Source organism: Syzygium oleosum, unplaced genomic scaffold (genome assembly GCF_021117445.2).
Source record: "Syzygium oleosum isolate NSW1041296 unplaced genomic scaffold, Sole_v2.1 Sole_v2.14, whole genome shotgun sequence".
NCBI lineage: Eukaryota > Viridiplantae > Streptophyta > Magnoliopsida > Myrtales > Myrtaceae > Syzygium > Syzygium oleosum.
The window spans coordinates 7,439,997-7,455,917 of NW_026607498.1; the positions used below are offsets into that span (position 1 = coordinate 7,439,997).

The following is a 15,921-nucleotide window of genomic DNA, read 5'->3' on the forward strand; positions in this document are numbered from 1 at the left end:
CTGCTCCTCTGCGTCGGCGTGACGACGGCCTGCACCGGCCTACGCCACCCCACGACTTTCGTGGCCATTGTAGGCCGGTGCAGAGTAAGGGCGGAGCAGGTCTGAGACGGGCAAGGAGGAACAGGAAGCCGAGGGGGAGGAGGAGACAAGGGGAAGCCAGAAAAACGGGGAGGACGGGACTGGCAATTAATGCCAGTCCCGTCGGCGTGCTCATCTGGCCCTGCTCTGGCCGGATAGCGACGCCGAGGAGCGGCGCCGCGTGCGTCACGCTGCCGTCGGGCACAGGGGAGAACAGGGCAGTGAGAGCGACGGGGGGAGAAGGAAGGAGGAGGGCTGGGCCGGGCCAGGCCCAGCCGCGCGGGGGGGGGGGGAGGGAGAAGGAGAAGGAAAAGAAAGAAAAAAAGAAAGAGTGGGCCAGGGCCCACGCGGAAGAAAGAAAAAGAAAAGGGGCCAGGTCGGCCCGGCTCCGACCCGGCCCGACTCGATTTTTTTATTTTATTTTATTTTTTTTTTTTGATTTTTTTTTTAACTCTAATAGACCCTATTAATACAAATGTGCCTAAATTCTATATGTAATGCATTTAAATAGAAATATTTTTTGTTTTAGGAATTAAAGAAAATTAATTCCTAAATTTTGTGTAATTAATTTTTGGCAAATCAAAAATAGGTGTCAATAGTGGGTGTTGTTTGGTCGATTTTTATAGAGGAAGGAAACACGAGGCATAGCACACAATAAATGGCTCCATCAATTACATGTAAAGAAATGAAATGAAATCTTAAGTTTTCATGGCTTATTGAAGTGTGTTTGAGAAGTTGTTGCATAGTCTTTAGACAATATGGATCATAATCATCGGAACTACGAACTATGTGGGTCTCACTAATAGGTTTACATCATCAACAGTTCAGATATACTTGACCTACATGATCTCAAGATGATGCAATATGTTTGTGCTGCGCTTGTAGAGAAGCAAACTGGTGTCTATTTGTTAGTGAGGATACAAAGGAACCAAGAAGACCGGTATATTACTCTCAAATTCTAGTACATATGCGGGAGCTCCTATTTTTGCTACGAAATGAATAATCACATGGGCAAATTTTTAAATTCTCACCATGACCGTGGTTCACATCAACCGAATTCATCATAGACATTAATCATGTTAATCATGTGGGCCTCACAAGTAAATCCTCATGATCTTGGCTTTGATTGTTGTGGGTCCATGGACTCGTGCCTTCGAAAAAGTTTTCTCTAAATCAAGAGCATTTTTTTTGGGGTCTGTCAAGAGCATTTATATGTCTTGGGATTAGCATGACTTTATTTGATTAAGATTCTCTATTATTGAAACCCTCGAGGTTGCGACAGATTCCATGTCCAAATCACATCCTCTTCCTCCCAAGCAAAACAACCTTGAGGTCATGACACCAACAGACGGATCCGTTCACGTGGATCGAGAGAAACGAGACTGCCCCTGCTTGATGGCAATGCATGTTGTACTTCGTTCGACTCTTCCTGGAATTGTATTTGCTTTGGGTGGTTTCCTGAAGAATGTTGAATCCTAAAGGGGCCAAGAAAGCACTAACCAACAATAATATGGCCGGTTTGCCGTCAGAAAACCATGTCCTAGTACTGCGACGTCTCTTTTTCCGAGGAAATCTACGTCATTTTCATAATCGAAACAAATACAAATTGCGCCAGCTTAACACGAGCTCCACAACAATGGCTCCTACGAATTCGGGCCACAAGCTAGGCGACCACGAACATTATTGGCTTTTCTTTGGTTGCAGACCTCATAGTCTCACGCAAACTTGAGTCACCATGCTCATACCAGGTTCTGGTGTGTCGTGGTGGTAATGTCTTCTTCTGCTTGGCCGGACACATACTTTCACATCAGGCATAAGACAATATTGTTCGAGATATTATTAGATATTCGAGGTATTCCTTGATATTTTGTCATTTCCTACTATAACTAGTTTTTCTTCTTAGATTATGATAGCTAACTTCCTTATGGGATTAAATTACTTCCTTTCTCGTACACATTGTTCAGATATATATACCGCTTGATGGTAACACATTACAGAGTCAAGTAATACAATTATCCTCGTCTTATTTTTTTATTCTAACCAGGGATATCAAGGATAGATCAAGATAGATGATTCTATTTCTTAATCCTTATAGCTGGCTCCGACAGAATCTAGATTGAAAAGTAAAAAAGAAAGGTGATTCACAACTAATGCCGAAGGATTCCTTGGAGATTTAAGAAATACCCATGGACCGTGTCAGTGGCTCATACACGAAATCAGGTTGGTGGCTCAACCATGAAATTATTTGTATTTAGTGGAGGATAAGAACAGTACGAGTATCATAACTTTCGTACGGTACTCACTTCAGTACCGTAACTTTTTTTTCATTTAATTATAAAAATGTCAGTGGAGACTTAACAATTTGTGTTTGGATAAAACTGGACTAGAAATAGAATCAGAATATATTATAATATAGAATTAAATGATCTTAATACAATTATAAAGAAAATTACTCCTTATAGACAAAACAAATACCGGGTGATGGTTGAAGAAATTGCAGTTTAGGATTTAGAGTTTTAGGATTTAGGATATCGAATTTAGGGTTTTGGGTTTTGGGATTTAAGGTTCTAGGGTTTTGGGTTTTGAGGTTTAGGGTTTTGGGGTTTTGGGTTTAGGATTTTGGGTCTTGGTGTTTAAGGTTTTAGGATTTAGAGTTTTGGGTTTCAGGTTTATGATTTGGGTTTTGGGGTTTTGGGGTTAGGGTTTTAGGATTTTGGGTTTGGGGTTTAAGATTTTAGGGTTTCAGGTTTCGATTTGGGTTTTGTTGTTTAGGGTTTGGGATTTTGGTATTTGGGGTTTAGGGTTTCGGGTTTGGGGTTTTGGGGTTTGTGGTTTTAGGGTTTTGGGGTTTTGGGATTTTAGGTTTATGAAAATGTTTCTCTAAAATGGCATTGTTTCTTTTTTTGTTTCCAGGAACAAAAAAGTAATTTTTTTACTTTTTATTTTTGTTTCAAATATATTCCCTAGCAATTTTTTCTATTTTGAGGATTAGAAAAATTAACTAATGTATACAAACAGATTCTGTTCTTTCTCTATTTTGAAGAACAAAAAAATAAAAAAAAATAGAGAAATGGAAACATCACCAAATGCGCCCTTAATAATTTGGAATAAGCGCCATGACTTGTTATAAAGAGCAATTACTACATTATATAATGGATAGTTTGATACACCACCTCAGTATCGCGACCTCTATTCAAGAAGCATTCTCGTTTATATCTTCTTATGTCTCATTTAATTAACTAATCCAAACTAGACATGATTGGTGGGTGGGTATTGATCTAAAAGCTCCTATTTAAAACCGCAATTAATATGAAATTTCCTTCGTAGAAATAGTAGGGCACAAGTGAGAGTAATTAGACGAGCCAAACATTAAAAAAAAACTGTCTATGCAGATCAACAATTGGGCTTTGGACCCGGGTGCTTCTCCGAACCCATAATTAGGCTGTAATGCAAACACAAGATAACACAAAAATTTATCTTATCCTACCTATGTCTTGTGCAGATAGCCAAATGAAACCATATATTCCCACAAATTGGAATGTCTACAATATTTCTTAATCCCCCCGACTGAGATTCTTTTTATTAGTTTATTTTTTTTATTTCCTTTTACAGTAATTGAATGTGCAACAATTCTCACGGAGTGAGATTCTTGATTTCCGAAAATTCTTTTTCTCTTTCTCTCTCTTCTCTCTCCATCGTCTTCGACCTTCAGTCATGTGGGAGGGTTTAAGTTAGTCTCACTCTCCCCTCCCTCTCTTATTGATTTTGAAATTTCAGCCAATTCCAACAAAGTTTCACTATCGAATCTGGACAAGCTCTTCTCCTCTTCAAAGTAATGCTCTCTGCCTCTTTTTTTCTCTACTATAGCGAATTGATCCTCTATTTTTTTAATCAAGAACATTTAGCTCTGTCTTTTTCTTCTTCTTCTTTTTAAGAAGATGAGTCAGGGCCCACAAGAGGTGGACCTAGCCCAACAAATCTCCCCTTCCAGCTCATGAGGGAAGTTTCATCATGCCCGCTTCATCTCTACAAGAATCAAGATTCACCGTGGGCAAGGTTTTAGTCATCATCTCAGATCCATTGTCATTGGTAAGGACTTTCTCAAGTAGGAAAAGCTTTTCTTCTAATTTTTCTTGGATCCAATGATATTTCACGATACAAAACAAATTTATTTTTGCTTCAAACCCAACTCTTGTAGGAAGTTTTGCATCCACAAGAGTTTCTTACCTTCTTCAGTAATAATGACATAGTTTGCTTCAGTCGTAGACAAAACAGCACATTTTTGCAATTTCGATTGCCACAAAATTGCTCCCCTTGCAAAAGTCATCATGTAACCTAATGTGGACTTTCTAGAGTTCATGTCACCAGCATAATCTTTATCTAAGTAACCACTCAACTCAAGATTTTCATTTCCATAACATAAACAAAATCTAGAAGTGTCTATAAGATACCTCAAATTCGATTTTACAGCAACCTAATTCTCTTTACCTAAATTTAAGAGAAACCTGCTCTTATCACCATGTGCATGAGCAATATCCAATCTTGTATAAACCATGGCATACATCAAACTACTTACGGTTAACGCAAAAGGAATTTTCAACATCTCTTCCTTCTATTTCTCACTTGTAGGAAACTCTTTACTACTTAACTTGAAGTGGCCCGCACGTAGAGTACTTAACGGATTATTCACCATGTTCATGTTGAAAATCTCTAGCACTTTTTCAATGTACTTCTCTTGAGATAGCCAAAGTTTCATGTGCTTCTTGTCACGAGTTATTCTCATGCCAAAAATTTGCTTAGAATATCCTAAATTTTTCATTGAAAAATTTTTACTCAACTCATTTTTCAAGCTTTTAATATTCTTAGCATCATGACCAACTATCAACATGTCATCATCATAGAGTAGAAGGATGACAAAATCATTATCTGATAATCTCTTCAAAAAAAAAAAAAAACTATCAGAGTTGGTATTTTCATATCCATGATCTTTCATGAATGATTTAAACTTCATGTACCACTACCTTGGCGCTTACTTGAAACAAATAAGTTTTCCTCAACCTACATATAAGATGCTCCCTGCCTTCAGCTTTTAATCCCTCCGACTACTCCATATATATTTCTTCTTTTAAGTCTCTATGAAGAAACATTTCTTTACATCAAGCTACTCAATTTCTAAATCCAATCTAGCTATCAAACCAATAACAACTCAAATAGAAGATATTTTTACCACTGGTGAAAAAAAACTTTTCATAATTTATTCCTTTCTTCTAACAAAAGCCCTTCACAACAAACCTAGCCTTGTATCGAGGTCGCAAGCTATTTTCTTCGGTCTTATTTGTACACCCACTTGTTTTTTAGTGTTCTCTTGCCCTTAAGCAGCTTCACCAATTCAAATGTATGGTTTTACCAATTCAAATGTATGGTTCTCATGCAAGGATTTGAGTTCCTCTTGCATAGCTTCATGCTACTCATTCTTTTGGTCATATTATATAGCCTCTTGATAAGTTTCTAGCTCTCCTCCATCAATTAGTAACGCATACTCATGCGATAGACATCTCTGTGAAAGTCTACTCTCTCTTATAGATCTTTCTTACTTGAGGCACAACTGGCTGTTCTTCCTCAGCGGGTTTTTCTGGCTCAACTATTTCACCCTTCTCAGTGGAAGAATCAACATTTTCTGTAGACTCAACGACTTCATGATTGCCATGATTTCCTTGCTTTTCTCCCCCATGGTTGCACCCAATATTGTAGGATGATTTGGGCTGAATAGAGTGTTGAGCTATATTCTTTGACCTCACTGGCTTGTTGATGTCCCCAATGATTTAATGCTCAAAGAGAAGCACATCTCAACTTCTAATGACTTTCTTTGCAGTTGGATCCTATAACCTGTAGCCAAATTTTTCATGTCCATAACCTAAGAAAATACATTACTTAGACTTGTCATTAAGCTTGGATCATTCATCTATTGGAACATGCATAAATGCCTTACAATTAAACACTTTTCAGAAAATTATATGAAACATCTCTCCCACTTCAAGCTCTTTACGGAACATCCCCCTTTAGAGGAACTATTGGAGAAAGGTTAGTCAAATTCGTTGTTGTAGTCATCACTTTACCGCAAATTGACTTAGGCAACTTCACATGAGCGAGCATACACCGAATTCGATCATTAATTATCAGGTACATTCTCTCTATTACTCCATTCTTTTGGTGTGTTTTCAGAATAGTCTTCTCAAGTTATACCATGATTTTTGCAATAACGTTCGAACGGGCCTCTTTATTCACCGCCATTGTCAGCTCAAACACATTTTAACTTCTTCCAGTTTCTCTTTCCACGTTGACATGAAATTGTTTGAAAGCTCCAACCACTTGATATTTAGATTTCAAAGCAACAGCCCACACTTTTCTAGAACAGTCATCAATAAATGTCACAAAATATATTGCTCCACCAAGTGTTCTAGCATCCATGCAACAAACAACATAAATCAAGTATATTTTATTTCTGTTTAGAGATGAGCTATGAAATGCAAATCTATATTGCTTAACTATTCAGCAGTGAGTACGTTCCTTCAGATTTCTCTCTTTTATCTGTGAATGTTGTCATTTTCAGGTCGGCTCCATCAAAGGAAGACACCATACAACAATGCGAGGCATGATGCACGGCAAATGGCTCGATCAATTATGTAAAGAAAGGAAATGAAATCATGTCCAATCCAAAGGAGATGCTCCTCTAGGGTTTTATTGCTTTTTGACGGATGTTTGAAAAGCATAGTATTTCGACTTTACATGGATCAGATCGTCAAAAAATTAGAAACTACATGGGTCTCACTGTCAGGTTTACATGATCAAAGGCTTAGATAGACTTGATCTACATGATCTAAAGATGATGCTGTATTTTTGTGTCGTTTTCGTAAAGAAACAAACTGGTGCTCAATTGGTTAGCGAAGACACAAAGGAATCGAGAGGACCAAATTTTCGCTCTCCAATTCCAATATGGGGGAGGTCCTATTTTTGCTAGGAAATGGATAATTCCAGGCGCAAATATTTAAATTCTTACCTAGATCATGGTTCACATAGACGAAGTCATGCGGGCCTCACAAGTTGAAGTAGGTCCCATAGGATCTTGGCCTTGATTGTTGTGGGTGCATGGACCCGAGCCTATGCCAGAGTTTTCTTTAAATCAAGAGCTTTTTCTATTATGTTCTGGGGCTATACTGAGCTTATTTGGTTAAAATTCTCTATTGTTGAAACCCTTGAGGATGTAACAGATTCCATGTTCAGATCACATCTTCTCCCTCCCAAGCATAATAACCATGAGACCATGTCCGTTATCTTGTGAATAGAGTCTTACTTGACACGAATGGACGAAGCAGTTTGCGTATTTATCCATGAAAATATTGTTGCCCGTGCTTGAGGAGAATGCACGATATGCTGTGTCTGGCTCTTCCTGGAATTGTATTTGCTTTGCGTGCGGTTACCTGATGAATGCCGATTCCTAGCTAAGTGGGTAGGAAAACACTGACCAACATGGCCGGTGTACAGTCTCTCTATTCAAATTATACATGTGCATAACATGTCCTAGTCCTAGGTTTTTCTCTTTTCTGCGGAAATCGACGTTATTCTTATAGTCAAAACATATACGAGTTGCGCCAGCATCAGCCATGCTCACAATCGAGCAAGAAGACGAACCTAAACGACTATGGGACTCACTAGGATCTAGATGAAGTTGCCAGATTAATTTCTACACGACATTTTTTCATAAAAGGGTTTTTAACCCTAACGATTTAACTCAGGTATCAATCCAATATACATAATGTGTTTGGTATTCTAGGTTTGAGCTGGATAGGATAACGGTGTTTGGCAACGTCCAGACCGAATAATCCGGGATATACCTGGATAAAATGCTAGATAAGAAATTTGGGCAAGTGTGGGAAAACCATATTGGATAAAATAATTTTAAAAAATAACTTAACAAACTCAGGAAAAATGTCCAAAAAGTCATAAACATATTGCACTTTTGCCAATTCAATTTTAAACCTTTTAATTTTGCCAATTGAGATCTAAACATTCTCACGTTTTGCCAATTGAGTTCATCCATCTAATTTTGCCTAAAAGTCACTAACGTGAACACCGGTCATCCTACATGGCACAGCTGGCTTTGACGTAAACAATTTTTTATAATATTTTAACATTTTTTCAAAATTTATATTAATATTTTATATTTTCTTTTCTTTTTCCTCCCTAGGTCGATCGCCGGCCATTGCCCTAGCCTAGAGACTAGTAGAGGAAGAAGGGAGAGAAAAAAAAAAGATAAAGAAAATTAAAATTAAAAAATTTGAAAAAATAATATTAAAAATTGTTCATGTACCACGTAGAACGGCCAACATCAAAGTCAACGATTTCCGGTCAAAATTGGCTGGATGGATTCAATTGGAAAAACGTGAAAATGTTTAGAACTCAATTGGCAAAATTAAAAGTTTTAAGACTAAATTGGCAAAAATGCAATAGGTTTTTGACTATTTAGATAATTTTCCCTAACAAAGTCTATCATCTTCCAATGATGAAGTAATGGAGTGATGCATTCAACAAAAATCTGCATGAACCGACATTTTTTTACATTCTTGCAGATGTCTCTCTGCTCTCCATTTGATCCACCGAGGAATCATCAATCGTCCTCAACTCGCTCGTGTTCGCATTGAACGATTGCAATTCCGAACTTCCGCGCAGTTCGATTACCCAAAATGGAGAATCCATTGAAACCAACCTTCTTACCTACCCCGCCTCCTCCTCTACCAGACCCAATTGACCATCATGACCATTCATAACGTCAATCTCCTTTGCAACCTATCGCTATTATTTTGTCGTGATTCTACCCCGTCATATGCTCCTCCTCCATTGCTGTTTTTGCCACCGCCAACAACCTGCACGATTGTTGTCGTCGTCGAGACGCCAAGAGACGTAATAGGGAGGAGGGATGGGGCCGACGATCGACACTCGACGAGGGGGTAATTAGTGTGAGGGGGGATGTGGTTGGAATTGGAGTCGCCGGCTGGGAATGGTATAGGCGGAAGCTGATAGGGGGAGTGAGCGGCGGGGGAGTAGAAGTGTGGGCGGTCGTAGGGGCAAGAGCGGTTGCAGTAGTCCAGACGAGATGGTATGGTTTGCCGAAGGGGCCATAGGAGAGAGGAGCTTCCAGTAGCTCATCGCCGTCAGCAAAGGCATCGAAGAGTGGAGGTACAAGAACATCTGAGAGAGAGAGAGGATATTCGAAGGATTTTCAAAGATTCTCAATCATATTTTAAGTTGCACTAAATATAGTGGGATTTTAATCTAACAATGTTGACTTACTTGTTATACAACTAAAAAAGACTTACAATATGAAAAGCTTAAATCATTGACATTGCGGTTCAGTTAGCACCGATCGTCTTACTTGGCATAGCCGGCGCTAACGTAGACAATTTTTGTGACTTTTTCTAAATTGTTTGATTTTTTTTCCCTTCAAAGATTGGCGACCGATGAAGGGAAATAGGAAAGAAGATAAAAGGAAAAAAAACAGAAAATTCAGAAAATTTCTAAAAAAATTGTAAAAATCATCCATGTCAGCAGCGACCGTGTCGGCATCCACGTCATCGAATTCTGGTCAATCTTGATTGAAATGACTACATTGGTAAATCGTCAAAAGGTTTAGGGCTAAATTGATCAAATTGAAAAGTTTAGAACCGAACTGACTGTCGCACAATACGTTTAGGACTTTTTAGACAATTATCACATTTTGTTGCTAACCTAATAGTACGTCACCATGCTCGTACTATGTTATTTTTCTTTTGTGTGTGCATGTATGGAAAGTCTTTGCTCTTGTACATACCTTTGACGTGGGTGGGTGCTATATAAATCACATCTCATTCTCACAGGTCAAATATATAATCAATGCTAATTAAATTAATTTTGAAACACCTCACATGTATTTATCGTAATAAGTGGTGTGAGATTTTATAAGATCACTGCCAACCATTCTAAAAGCTTAAACTATTAAATGAAATCATGATTTAACATTTAAATATTCTATCACTTTTCCTCACGCTTAGTCCGGTCTTTTTGCCTAGTACTAAACTTGAAAATATTCCATTGAGGAGGCAAATAGGGGGTTGGAACAATTTGAACTCAGGACTTCCTGCTCTAATTCCATATAAATATTTCAAGATCTTTAAGAGAGAGGGTGGAGAAGAGCATAAAGACTACATATCTTCTCAATTGGATTCTTCATCTGATACCATCTTTACTCAGTCGGAGGGAGAGATTATTGATATACACATGCGAGTTGTGTTATAAAAGTCTCACATCGGAGAATTGATTTGGTATGAAGCAGTTAATATATCCAAATTAGCTCTTACTCGTTAACTTAAACTCCAAAAACAGTTAGTGATAATCTCACGAAATCTCATAAGTTAGGTGTGCCTAATCCTAGTCAGTGCACGCCTTCCCCGTCAAAGGTTGCTTTTCAAATGAGAAAACTGATACATACACAGATATGAATTTGATTTGACACGACAATGACCCAAAGTCCTCTGACCACTTCATCCGACGCTTTGCTCAACGATGCCGTAAGAGGAGAAACGACAACTTCGTTGTGTGAAATATGATGCTTTAGAAAGAAGCATTATGTCGAACCTCAACCTTATAACATCGCTATGTCACGTGCAATGTTTTCATGTAGTTGGATCTTTCCTTGACGTATAAATAGGAAACAGGCAAGGCGTACTTATTGTCTCTCGAGACGTGGACAAGTGAAACACGATTTCGTTCTCATTACAACCGTGACTAGTTTCTTTTTCATGGAGCATTATACCCTCTTGCAAGAACTGGAAGCAACGTTTTGTGCCGCTACGTCTTTCTTATCGTACTCTTCGACAGTCTTTTGCAAAGTGATGTCGTGTCTAAAGATTCGTCCCTGAGGATGGCAATTGATTGTTAACCCAGCAAAGGATGCATTTGGAAGAGCCTTTGGGAAAAGTCGGTAAATGTGAAGAATTTGAGGATAAAGAGATTTTTTGAAAGCCTAATAGTGTTTAATAAAGTGTAATTGAAAAGTGCATTCAAAAACAACTTTGATTTAAATATTGTTTGGAAAAAACTACATTTGTAAAAGAGACTTTAGCTATATTTTCCTAAATAATTAAAAAAAGGAAAATCAAAGATCAGCAACCGGCAATGCTGAGGCGACGGTTAGATGCTAGCAAGCCAAATCTGGCACCAATGACCATCGTTGAGGTTGCACAACCTACAGTCAGATTTGGCCTCGCTGCTGTCGCATGTGGGTGAGAGTAAATTGAAATTTCGTAAATTCAACTAGGGTAAAAGTGGAAGCAAAAAATTATTAGCATTCTAGAAATGCTCCAAGCCAAAGCTGGGTAGGACTTGCAATAGGCTAAGGGATTTTGGAAATCTAACTTTCGCTCAAAAACCTTTGAAATTTTCTTGCCAAGCACCTTAACTTTGACTCAACGGCCTTCAAAGGCCCAAAGCCCATGTCCAAAGTCCAACCAAACGCAGTCAAAACATATAAATAGCGTGTCGGATCGCTATCTCGCAGAATATATGATTAAAGCAGAGGACCGCGATGTATCTATATAAACATATGTAAATACCTATATTATCCATATCGAGTTATTATGAACTTGATTCGATATGCCTCCCTCAACTAATATGATCTTGTAGTTGTTTTCTTATGGAACAAATATTCAAACACTCTTTTTCTTTAGTCTTTCTTCAGGATGTTAAATATGATGTGATTATATTTCGTCGTATTTTTGTTGGCGTTGTAAACCTATTCGGGAGTGAACTTATGCTGATGTTGGTGAGGGCTAACCTCCTTTATTTGTCATGTCATATTTTGTGCTAGTTTCAGAAAACTGTTCTATACATCTATGATTATTTGGGTATATATTTCGGTCATGGAAATACGGAGGAGATCGCTTCCTTTGATGCATAAGTATTTTTTACGTGAAAAAAAATATATATATTTGGCCGTTCGGCTAAGGGGAAACTCTATCAGATTTTAGTCGTGAAAATCGTATGCGCGTGTTAAGTAAAGTTACTAAATGAGTACGTTTGTCTTGCGGTCTCAAGGGATGAAGAACGATTTTGGATCGTTATGGACACTAAACAAGCTGGAAAAGGGCAAGAAGAGCCAAATGAATGTGGACTCGAAATTTTCTTGTAATGTTAGTGAAGAAGGAAACTCATGTGGTGCATCCCAAAAAATTTGAAATTAGTCAAATGTTTAAAAAGTTTTAGACTCCCCATTATCATGAGAAAGAAAGAAACAAGGGGAAAATTATCCAAAAAGTCATAAATCTATTGCACTTTTGCCAATTAGTCTTAAACCTTTTAAGTTTGCCAATTCAGTCCTAAACAATTTCACTTCTTATTAATTGAGTCCATCCAGCCAATTTTGGCTGGCCGGTGCTAATGTGGCCGCTGGCCGGCACCAGCCGTCCGAACAACGCTGACATGGTAATTTTTTAATATTTTTTTTCGAATTTTTTAATTTTTTTCTCTTTTTTTCTGCCTTCTTCCCTCTGGCCCGTTCAACAATGGACCAAAGGCGCGTGCCGGCGAGGTCAACCTCGCCGGCCTTTGGCAAAGCTCGCCCACGCCGGCCACTAGCGAGGGCGAGCCTCACCCAGCCATAGTGAGGCCAACCTCACTGTCGTTGGGCGAGGCTCAACCTCGCCCAGATCCGGCGAGGTCGGCCTGGCAACGGCGGGCGAGGCTCGCCCTCGCTGACCCGCGCCTCTGGCCGATCGCTAGTCGCCGATCGTGGGACCGACCAGAGGGTAGAAGGCAAAAATATATATATTAAAAAATTGTTACATCAGCGTGGGCAGACGGTCGGAGGCCATGTCAGCGCCGGCTGGCCAAAATTGGCCGGATGGACTCAATTGGCAAAAAGTGAAAAGGTTTAGGATTGAATTGGCAAACTTAAAAGGTTTATGACTGAATTAGCAAAAGTATAATAGGTTTAAAACTTTTTAGACAATTTTCCCAAGAAACAAGGCATAATACCCTTTTAGAATCAATCACAAGTACAAACATGAAATTTCAGAACAAGGGGATTCCGTGGACGGAGTAGTAAAACTCTGCTAATGTGGACCAGATTGTATGACGAAAGATGCTTTATATTACATCACAATTATGTGAATATCTTCTTTGGGATATCTAGAAAACTTTTCCTTCCTCCAATTACCTATGTTCCATCGTTCGCACTCCATATTTGAATGCAGAATTTATTCAAATGTGTCCCAATAACACATACTAACAACATCCAGAAAACATATAAAAAAAGAGTTGATGAACACCTTAACAAGGGATAAGGTGGAAGATATTTGAAGAGTTTTATACACGGCATACAGATATAATCCAAATTCACTCGGAACTTAATACTGTGACCTTCTCCATAGCAGTACTTTGGAATTCATAAAATCTATTTAGTAACAAAAATGATTTGGCAGAACTACACTGTATGTGTGGATAAATGAGATCCACGTCCAAAGTATTGGCTTCTAAAATAATATTGTTAAATCACTAAATGAAAAACTAGTTAAAATGTTGGAGTGTCTTTAACATTTATGTTGGTACTAATTTTGCAAAAGCAAAGGTGAGTTAAGAATTAACAACAGAAGTTCTTAACTAGATCGGACGGACACTTTCTGTTGCAGCAATATGTATTCTATGCCACTCAAAGGCGATTGATTACAAAAACAAACAGCTAGATAAACAACACCACAATTGACAACAGAATTTCAATCATTAACAACAACACAACAAAACCTTCAGCCCAACAACCGACACCTTAACCATGAGTCATACCTTGCACAATCTTGCAAGAATCGCATCTCTCAAGCTCTCCTCGCTCGCCCAACCAATCGGAGTCCGAATCACCACGTCCTGAAGCATCAACCCCTTCATGCTCGACACGCTCGCATGGTGGACTTCGAGCTCCAGCTCCTTGAGCGCGTCCATCAGCCTCGCAGCCGGGTGGTCCCGGTTCGGGCTCCGGACCCGAACCAACGCTTCGTCGCCTACCACCTTCACCTCCACCTCCATCTTGCTCAAACCCTTGACAACATTCAGCGACTGGCTCGATCTGAACTTGCTCACTTGCAATGTCATCTCGGTTTCATGGCTGAAAAGGCTGGCCACTTTATTCGGGCCAGGCTTTTGGGACAGAAACTTGAGCTTGCCCTCAAGTTCATCGATCCTGGATCGCAGCTCCTTGATGTAACTCACCGCATCGGAGAGAAGAGAGGCTTTGTCCATTTTCGTGACTTTAGGGACGACAGATCTTAGGGCATAGAATCTCTGCTTCAGCTTCTCTCTTCTTTGCCTCTCGGCTTCCACGTGGTTCAACCGTGAAGGCGATGGCGACCGGACTGGCTCTTTGTCGTCCCTCTCCATCTTTGTAATCGCCGCCCTCTTGTTAGAGGAAGCGATATTATGCGACGCGCCCAATCTTTTTAAGTCACTCTTGGAACCCGAAGGCCCATACGTGTCCGAAGGACACGTCTCAGAGCGCGAAGCGCCAGTTCCATCTAACGCGGAACATTCTTCCTTTAGAACAACATTGAACTGATGCTCTTCATGGACATGGGGAGTAATTTCAGTGCTCAAGAAATGAGAAGTGAAGAGGGATTTGGCTAAGTGGACTAGACTCCAATCTTCTTGAAGTCTTTTGGTGGAGCCCAATTCAAGAACCCCGGTATCATAGGGTGTTGATATACACACTATGCTCTTGAGTCCAGTCATCCTTGCTTCTCTAACCCTCTCACACTGGTAAGTTCCGAGCTCGTCCTCGCCGCACAACCAGATGTAAGTCCCAGAACAGAATGTCCGCCCGAGGATGCTCTCCTTGGAGGAATACGACCTCGTGACTGAGACAATGTAGAACCCTTCGAGATCGTAGACATCCTTTTGGACCCACTTAGTATCCATGTTTGAGGAGGGGTTGAAATTGACGCTGGTGAGTGTCCCGAGGTCTTTGGACACCCTTTGATTGGTGGAGTTATTGGGTGCGCGATCTTTCATCCCTCGGAATTGGCCGTCGCCCCAGGTTAGGACGAGACAGCCACGGTCGTCCGTCGAGGGCTGCCAGAAAATGGAGTAGACCCAATCATCGGGTCGGATCTGGAGCAAGACGTGAAAGTATTGCTGGAGATTGAGTGAGGTTTCTTTAGGAAGAGGGACCAGTAAAGAGGAAGAAGCAGAAGATGTGATTTCTTCCATCGATCGGTGGTTCTGAGATAGAGCCAGGGTTTTTTCTTCCAAGCTCTCCTTGATAAAAGCGCCCTTATCTTCTGTCATGTATGCATAATTTATACCGAAACATTCACTCTCTCTCATGAGATCCGCCGATTTTACATGCTTTGTACTTTTACGTAAGCGTTAGACAATACATATTTTTCACGTGCAATTTTCTTGCTGGTACATGATACACACACCACAGGACACCTCATAATTCTTGGACGAAAGAAAAATTGAAGTTGTACTCTTTTGATTCCCAAATAAGAAAGTCTCCGTCCAATTATTGCGAAAGTCTCCCATGGAACAGAAAACATCAAAGGGTCTAGGATCGAACTGTAACCATCATTATCACATGACGGTGGACGACCCCATTAGTCGAAAAGAGAAGCAAAAACTACCCTTCAACTTCCATTCATATTGATAGGATTCAATCGCCCTTGTAATCCTTCTCTCTAGAAAGATTCCGACCTTATTGTTCCCTTCTCTTCACGGATTGAGCATGTGTCACGTACAGTCACCATCTTATAATTCGCTCAACTTTGA

The 15,921-nt window shown here is 39.7% G+C and overlaps 1 protein-coding gene across 1 annotated transcript; it reads right to left on the reverse strand.

The window, feature by feature from the left end:
• Window positions 1–13,830: 13,830 nt before the first annotated feature.
• Window positions 13,831–15,465, reverse strand: LOC115691257 (transcription factor MYC2-like). The gene has a single exon (XM_030617851.2). The coding sequence runs from the start codon at window positions 15,436–15,438 to the stop codon at window positions 13,942–13,944; it is 1,497 nt and encodes a 498-aa protein (XP_030473711.1). The 5' UTR covers window positions 15,439–15,465; the 3' UTR covers window positions 13,831–13,941.
• Between the last annotated feature and the right edge of the window lie 456 nt (window positions 15,466–15,921).

Bases quoted from the DNA above. Each gene is read 5' to 3' on its own strand.
- LOC115691257 (XM_030617851.2), bottom strand. From the start codon at position 15,438: ATGACAGAAGATAAGGGCGCTTTTATCAAGGAGAGCTTGGAAGAAAAA.